Here is a 9,190-nt window from a genome sequence, read left to right as displayed (position 1 = left end):
GGGTAAGTGCTAATAGGTGATACCAATCCTGTACCTTTTCCATACAAAGACTTTCCCAAATATGTGTGGTTTTTCCATTTCTCTATCCAATACAGAAACTGCACAATGTTCCCTTTTCACTTATCTATCTTTTTATTGAGATCTTCTGCAGCTTGTGGTAATACATTTCTGTTCTTTCTTCTTTTTCTATTATTCACAGTTAAAGACTTGTACTGTATCTCCAAACCTTTCTGATAGATTCCATAGAGAAGAAAATGATTCAGGGGAAAAATCTTTGAATGCATTTTTTGAAAAATATTAGGACTAAAGCTACCTTAAAACTCCCTGCAGGTTTAATGAGAGTGCCTGTTAAATTTTCTGGGTATAGAAGAATAATTTGCTAAACAAAATCCCTGCAATTGTACCTTGGTTGCCTATCTTTTTTTTTTCTTTTAAACTTCAGAATAAATGAAAAATTGATCTGTATGGTCACTGAAACATTAAATTGTCTTATCTGTCACTTGTTCAACGTTGGCTTCTTAAAAGGGAAAACAACAATCACAATCAGCAGTTTCTCAGTGCCTGGAAGAAAATAGAAGCTATAAATGGACAGATGAATTATGTGCTTCCAGTGGTTTTCAAGGGAAGCATTTACTGAGGGAGAAAATTGTTTTAATCTTATAACAACTAAGGAGTGTAGAGTTTGTAAAAACATGGAACACCTACACATAAACTTAATTTTTGTTGCATAGGAACATATACAAAGTAGCTTTCAAAGAAATGGTGGGGGAAACAAGCTCTTTCATTGTTTGGTGTGCTATTTTATATCTTTAACAAATCTCTGTGAAGCACTCAGGGAAACCTAAACGCAGTGGGTTAGTTGAGTGTTCAGCCTTTACAGTATTAGAAAAAATAGGAGTGAATCTTCTTTTAAAATGAAAATAAGTATAAATTTGGGTCGTGTGATGTGTATCTTTTCTTTCCTTATTTTGAAAGACTGGAGGAAGAGAATAGGAGGAAGCTAGAATCAAACCCAAACAAAAAGCAGCCTCCGCATTCTTGTTTCATTTCCCTGTCCTGTGTCTATTTCTGGATTTTGCTAAGGATCCATGAAGCAAAATACAGAGTTGCAAACCTGCCAGTAGGAGGCACGGATATCCTCTTTGATTAATTAATCCTGGCCATTGGAGCACCCTCTCCCTCCTTTTTTGCTCTTGTCCAGCTGTTTTACATTCAATAGCAGAATGAAACCGAATAAATTTGGGGGGAAGGAAAAAATCAGAAAGCTTTCAGGAATGAAATTTTTCATTCTGTCTTGGAGAAACTAAGGAAACAAAGCAGTGGACACCCAAAATAACATAAATTATCAGTTAATAAAGACAGAAATGTAATATCTGAATCCTTTGTTATGATGGGAAGGTAATAAGAATCATAATCTGATCCTTAAAATTAAGCTGGTTTTTGACTGCAAATCTAGAAGCCAGTTAAGGCTACATAGAGTTACCCTTTTTATCACCACTGTAATAATGTACTGCCCAGTATAATCACAAGATTTTCTTATGGCTGCTCTCTGTGCTGGTGTGGGAGAACTGCTTCACCTAACTTGAAATACTGGGGGGACAGGGGAGGAAGAAGAAGATTGTTGAGGACTGAGAAGTGACGGTGTGCCTTTGTTTTTAGTTCCAATATGTGCAGAGCAGGGGACACAAAGGCAACCCGATATATAAAACATTTATTTTTGCACAAGATGGTTTATCTGCCAAACATTTCCAATAATATTCTCCATTCTAAGTGGAAGCACATGGATGCATTACTCAAAGGTGGACTGGAAATGTAGATCCCATTCCTTTTTCCACTGATTGTTAGAGTAGATGTGTGAGATCAACTATTGGTAGAGCTGTGAGCAAAACTTAAGAAAGGAGAAGTGAACTGGTGGGAGTGTTTTTAGAAGGGGAGTTTTGTTCTGGAGAACTCATTAATGTTTTCTAGGCCCATCTTGCATGCAGGGTACAGTGTTACAGCCAAAATGCCAAGCTGGTTCCTGTCTGTTTTGGTTTGGTGAAGCCCCATTTTGGGAGGCAGGTACAGCCTGAGACTCCAGTGGTACAGTCACTTTGAAGACTAAGTTGAGTTCCTTAAGGGTTGCTGAAATACCTGTGGCAAAAGCTGCTTGTATCTGGTGGTAGCACATGTGAAAGTATTTGCATTGTTCCAAAGGCTGTGAGTGAAATATGGGTGAAACGTGGCAGATAAAATCAAGAAGTTGTGGGATCAGGAAAGCTCAAGTTCTTGGATGGAAACTGATAACTGGGATTCAGATTGTGTGTGGAATTTGGACACCTGTTATTGGTCATGAATGCCTGGGTTCATTTGACCATAGGGAAAAAGAAAAGGTGAACAATACCTGCAGGGGATAATTTTTATTTCATTTCGATCAGAAATAGCCGTCAACAACAGTAGTTGAAAATGCTGTAACTATAGAGGAAAATACTTAGAGAAGGCAGAGACATGTTCTGTTTGCAGAACAGTATTGCCGAGAGACTTTCATAGAAGCTTAAGCATGGGGTTAATTGTCTGAATACTTGTACAGTTTTCTCACACAATGTGGGGGGAGGGTATTGATACCTACCTGTCTTTGAAACATACCTTGAATTCTTAAAGTATTTGACTCTTTTCATTTTCATATCTTTTCTGTGACACATTGCCACTGGTTACTACCTTATATGATGGATAGCGAAACTTACACATTCCATTTAAAAGGTTTTAGCATAAATTAGTACTTTGAGATTTAAATGGAATATGTGCTTGAGATTTATACACTGTCACATACAAAATAACATTATTATTTTAATTGTATTTGATTCTTGGGATAGGGTGAACTGTATATTGTTTCTTATGTATTTTGTGTTTGCACCTCTAGATGTAATGAAATTTTAAAAATGCTCAAAGAAGAATTTCCAGCCTAGCAGATGTTTAGGGTTCAGTACATAAAGAGTAAATGCAATTGCTCATTACTAACAGAGAGCCAAGCAATGTAATGGGAATGACCAGTCTTTAAGATCAGAAGTTCTCCTTACATGTACAGACTGTGGTTTTCCTGTGTAGTGAAAGATTTAATGCCTTAAAGAACAGATGTCTGTATTCCAATAAATGTGATACTCTAAGCAAATTGTGGTTGTCAGTGGAGATTCTGCCAAAGGGAATTATTTCAAATAAACTGTAAGATCCTAATTATTGTGAAGGTACAGCCTATCTAATTTTTTCCTTGGCCTTGTTTTACTGTTTTGGCTATATATGTCAGGAAAATTGTTAAAATATGCTAATTTATTATGCCTCTGTTTATGCAGTGCTGTTCCTGGTTTTATGGGAATCCCACAGAGGATCATGTGCATTGGTAGAAGCCTGCTGCATCCATCAGCATGGAATAAATGGTACACAAGAGCATGTGGAAGCACTCCGCATAGAGGTATTTCTCAGTTCTTGGTCTTCCTTGGAATAGTTCTAAAGGTGATGAAAAAGCAAGCCAGAGAAAGAAATGTTAGGAATAACCAAAATTGTTGTTAACATGCCTGTCAGTGAAATGCGGTGGGAAGGTTGACGATGAAGAACGGAATTAAACATGTGGAAGAATCTAGAAAATCAGAGTTTGTAAATAACTGCAGCCTTAAGGCTTTTAATGTCAGTCACTGGCCTTCTCCACTGAGAGCGGCTGAAATGTTTACAGTGCTTTTTTTGGGTGGATGACATTTAAAACCTCAGCAATGAAATACTCGCCTTTCTCATTTTAAGTAACTGCATACAAACATATATTTATGAAATGTAATTTTTGATTGCCACAAAGAAAGACTTGTAAGTGGGCATAAATCAATTCACAAGTATTACCTTCACCGTAAGTACTTCCTTATTGCCTTTATATTCTGAAAATCAAGGAGGAAAAAAAAAGATCAGAACTCATGTGGTTGTTTCTGTGTCTTCAAGAGCTGACCAATAATAGCATAAGGGAAAAGGTAGGGTCAGCAAAAGCTTTCTTGGGGAAATTCCAGCCAGATCTCCAAGTTCTCATTGTATCTCTTTCTCTTGCAGAAATTTAATGAGAAAACTAAGCCTATAAATACAGGCCTCTTAAGTCTTTGGTCTTCAGGCATGTGAGATTCCATGTGCTGGGGTACACATTTCTGTGCAAGGTTAGGCGATAAGTATGTCCAGTCATTAAAGACCTGAGTCCCGCAGCACACAGCCTTTAGAGGGGAGAGTGCTTTCTATCAGGGCTCCCATCGGCACTGGGTCCTGCTAAACAGCACATTCCCCAGCTGCAGTGCAAGTACCATGACCTTTCTTTTGCTCCTTGACCCACACATCAGATGCAGCTGGTCAGATAATCACAGATCAGACTGACCACCTGCATCTCATGTGTGGGATCCAAAAGTGGGAGAGAAGCCGTGGTACTGCCATATAAAAATGTGCAATGCCGGCGGTGACAGAGTGTGATACAAAAGAATGAGTCAGTGCATAAGACTTGACAGGTCTGCTTTATAGCACAGCTGGGGATTCACCGGATCCCACAGCACAGGGAGTGGGAAGGGAAGTGCTCTGTGTGCTGCCAATTCCCCCTTTTTGCAGAACAATCCTTAGAAGTCTGTTTCTGCGTGCATAACTTACCAGCCTACCTAATGAGATTTGCACCGCAAATGCCCCAGCTAAATTAATCTTACAGATAGTGTGGAAAGCACTTCAGCCTAAGAAAACATGATTTTTAGCCTCTTCCCCATTTATTTCATAGAGAGCTCTTGTTAAGCATTCAGGTTTTGAGTCAATGTTATCAAAGCTACATGTTTTGACAGGTTCTCTCCTGTGTGTGTGTATATGGAAAGGTTCTTCATGTAACTCCTAAGTTGAGAGATATAATTTGAACAGAGAAAATTATGGTTCATAAAGTGCTCTTGTTAGGTGACATGACTATGCTTAGTCCACTGCAGGACAGCCTACACAGAGAAATGCATATTTCCATACAAATTACAGTATACTGCAGCCAAGAGATCAATTAGAATGTCTGCGACCAAGAACTCTCAAGTGTCTCCATTCAGTCTGCCATTCAAACGAGACGAGAAATGCGTTCAATTGGTGTAAAGAATTTGAACTCTTTCAGGGAATGTGTAGAGACTGCTGGAAAGTGGCATTCCCTGCAGGGTGGGACTTGCAGATTCTGTGAGATCCAGCAGGGAATTTTAAGGGTTCTGTAACCTAACATTTTGTCTCCTGTTGAGAGAAAAATTGCAGAACCTGCTGAATATTGTGGAAAGAATGAGGAATTTCATTGGCCAAATATAACTGACTATGCCGGCTCTATCATGTGTTACGTAGGTCAACTTCATCATCTTAAATCTATGTGATAATTCATTTGAAAGGAGCTCAAGGCACTTTGCAAGCTATGTTGCAGATACAGCACCAGCATCTCTGGTGTTGAAATGCAGGTCTTCTGGAATGAAACGTCCCAGGAGTGAAACGTCAGAACTGTTTAACTATGTATAGTAACAGTTCACAGATGAAGACAGGAAATTCAGGTTTAAAAAAACCTTGAAAATACAGAAGTGTGTATTTTCAGGGCAGCAGAGTATGATATCATCTACATTTTTGATAACTGCCTAGAGATATGCATTTGACCAGAAGTTGTCAAAAACTGTGTTTAGCAATTCCAAATGCCTACCTTTCATCGAGGTGTTCCAAGATCCCTCCTTTGACTAGAGCTGTGAAGTTCAATTCTTACTCAAGTCAATGAAAAAGTGCCCATTGACTTCAGTAATACAGCAGCGGAATGCAGAAGACATGAAAGCTATCCCAGCTTCCACTCAGTAAAAAACCTGACCAAATGAAATCACTGAAATGTAATAGAATTAAATGTTAAAAATAATAGAATGTAATAGAATAATAATAGAATGTAATAGAATTAAATGTTAAAAAGGCAGAATAGTATTAGTAGTTAATACTATTAACTATTAATAGTATATTAATATAACTATTATGCTATTCTATACTTTAATATTATACTAATATAGTATATTAATATAACTATTAATGGTATGCTAATGTAGTATATTATTTTTAATAGTTATTTCTGTGTAATAGTTATATGGTGGTGGTTAATAACATTATAAATAGTTTGTACTTAGTCCAAAATTCATATACATTATAATTTTCTTTAAATATGCAGTTCCTATACTGTTTTTTTATTTTCATCACTGAGCGATTTGAAATATTGAAATATTTGAAATATTTTTGCCATTTTAAGTGAAGATGCTCCTCCCAGCAGTTAGTGAAGCACTTTTTTCATTACTAGCTTTTCCCTTTTAAAAATATTCTTTGACTATAGAAAAAATATTTAACTTAATAAAACAATTTCTTGTTATAAAGGTGCTGATTAAAAGAGAACTCTTATTCAGAGGCAGGATTTCTTTCATTCGTGATTTATTAAGGGTTTCGCCAGGCACAGGAACGGTGAAGTAAGTCTCATAAACTGTTGAGAAGGGGCAGAGTTTGCAGGCGTTTCCTTTGGAACTCAGAGATCCAAATTCTCTGATAAGCTTTTCATGTTGGTTGCTGTCCCAAAAGTTTCATAATATTTCAGGATGCCTCTTCTTGCTCATTTTGGTATCTGTTTACAAAAGAACTGTTTTTAATGATGGCATGAGCTGATGGGTGTCCAATTTTGAACAATCTTTTTCACAAGGGATGTGGGAGCTCTTTTCTGGTAGGGACTGGCTCAGGTTCAATATCAAATATGGATTTGTGAGTTTGGCCTAAAATTCTTGGAAGCAATTGGTGTTTAACAGCTCAGGCAATTGACTCGCGGCAAAATCTTCACCTTTCACTCCGGAACTTTCATGCTGCACAAACCTCTGGAAATCTTAGAAGAGCTGTGGGGTGATTTTCTTGGAGAAGTCAGGGGGAGAGCGAGTGACGGCTGAGTGGAGTCTGTGGGGTGCTGGGGGGCTTCGGAGCAGGCTGCAGGCAGAGCTGGAGAGCACCCAGATTCCAGGGAGGAGCCATCTCCCAGAGTTAAGGGAGATTTACCCAGGAGGATGCAGGGTGTCTTAGCTTAATGTACTCACCTGTCCCCTCTTACGTGTATGCGGTAGATGCAGTGCTGATTTTGGGCTGTTGTACAGTGCCCTGGTTCTTTGCCACCCCCTCCCCACGGCTGTCTGGACTCGGCTCCAGGAGAGCGGGGCATTATACAAAGAAATAGGACGCCCTCCTCTGGATTGCTGGGTCCAGCTACACGGACTTGGTACAGAAAGGGATACAGAGAGTGAAACGTCAAAGGAAAAGCAAGAGAAACATCAAAATAAGGGAGATGGGAAGGATGAAGGTCTTTGAAAGACTTCTTTATAAATCGTATTTTGTGGAACATAATAGAAAGTGATGTAATACGCTATATGGCATAATATATTGAACAACCTGTGGGATATTCCAGTGTATCTATCCTCCTGGTATGACAGTTAAGAGCTACACTATAAAAAAAGGAAATGAAATATATAAAGGTAATATAAATTTATATGTTTATACATATATATAAATTTATGCATATAAATGAATTTTACAAATTTAGATATAGATAAATATATAAGTGCCAGAAGGAAAGCAGATTTGATTTTTTATTAACGTTAGATCAGAAAAATATTTATTATTACATTCCAGGACATAATGTAACTGCACTAATGATTGGGTCAGGAAGACCTTTTTCCATGGACATGTAATAACAAATACCTGGTGTGAGCTTTGAATGCTCTCTTCTGCAAGCAAGTTGCATACTTGGAAGTAAGAACTGAGTGGCCCTGAGTGCTGCAATCCTTGTGAATAAAAATAGAGACAGCCCATTAAAGCAAGCTGTTGCTTATTCACTGTGCAGTAACAGCTATGAGTCTGTACCTGTGACAGCCTACCAAAATCAAATTCTTAGAAAGTACCCCACCAGTGTGATATAGAACACCAGTGGTGTTCCTCAGGGCTCAATTCTAGGACCAGTTCTGTTCAATATATTTATTAACAATCTGGATGCAGGAGTTGAAATGCACCATTAGGAAGTTTGCTGATGATACCAAACTGGGAGGTGCTGTTGACTCTCCTGAGGGACAAGGTGCCTTGCAGAGGGATATAGATAGACTGGAGCACTGGGCAATGATTAATAGGATGAAATTTAACAAGTCCAAATGCTGCACCTGGGACGGAGTAGCACTGGGCACAAGTATAAATTGGGAGAGGAGTGGCTGGCAAGCAGCCCAGCAGAAGGGGATCTGGGGGTGCTGGTCAACAGCAGGCTCAGTGTGAGCCAACAATGAGCCCTGGCAGCCAAGAGGGCAAAACCTGGGGTGCATCAAACACAGTATTACCAGCTGGTCAAGAGAGGTGATTATCACACTGTATTCAGCGTTGGTGCGGCCTCACCTTGAATGCTGTGTGCAGTTCTGGGCCACATAATTTAAGAAGGATGTGAAGGCCCTTGAATGCATCCAGAGGAGGGCAACGAAGCAGGTGAAAGAGCTGGAAAGAATGTTCTCTGGGGAATGGCTAAGGACTTCGAGCATGTCTGGTTTGGAAAAAAGGAGGCTGAGGGGCCACCTCATTACACTCTACAGCTTCCAGAGGAGGGGAAGTGCAGAGGGAGGTGCTGATCTCTTCTCCCTGGGATCTAGTGGAAGGACACATGGGAATGGTTCAAAGCTGCTCCGGGGGAGGTTTCGACTGGACATTAGAAAGCATTTCTTTACTGAGAGGGTGGTCAAACACTGGCATAGGCTTCCTAGAGAGGTGGTTGATGGCCCAAGCCTGTCAGTGTTCAAGAGACATTTGGACAAAGCCCTTAACAACATGCTTTAGCTTTTGGTCACCCCTGAAGTGGTCAGGCAGTTGGACTAGATGATCACTGCAGGTCCCTTCCGACTGAAATAGTCTGTTCTGTTCCGTTCAACCACCTTTGATAAAGTGCCATCTACAACTCTTGACCTTCCTGGCCAGCATTGGCTGCCTAGCATTATGAAGCCAGATGGATATTTTAAAAAAACAGGATTAGCTATTAAAAACAAAATTCCAGGGAAGAAATAGAAATACTGAGTTTCTTCTGCAAACTGCTTATCGTTGGATTAGCCAGGACATTGCATGAGTGTTTCTAAGAGAGGAAATGACTGGCCCCTGTGAATGATAAGCTCATGGTAAT

At 39.3% G+C, this 9,190-nt stretch overlaps 1 protein-coding gene across 1 annotated transcript in view; it reads left to right on the top strand.

Annotated features, from left to right (window-relative positions):
• The first annotated feature begins 3,332 nt into the window (after positions 1–3,332).
• The window catches only part of HSPA12A (heat shock protein family A (Hsp70) member 12A), an 81,071-nt gene continuing 75,213 nt past the window's right edge, over positions 3,333–9,190 (top strand). Inside the window, exon 1 of the mRNA XM_074158899.1 lies at positions 3,333–3,445. Coding sequence (XP_074015000.1) covers positions 3,343–3,445 — 103 coding nt within the window. The 5' untranslated portion in view covers positions 3,333–3,342. The remainder of the gene's footprint in view (positions 3,446–9,190) is intronic.

The sequence above is a fragment of the Numenius arquata genome, chromosome 15 (assembly GCF_964106895.1).
Source record: "Numenius arquata chromosome 15, bNumArq3.hap1.1, whole genome shotgun sequence".
NCBI classification, from domain to species: domain Eukaryota; kingdom Metazoa; phylum Chordata; class Aves; order Charadriiformes; family Scolopacidae; genus Numenius; species Numenius arquata.
This window is presented reverse-complemented; position numbering and strand designations above follow the sequence as displayed.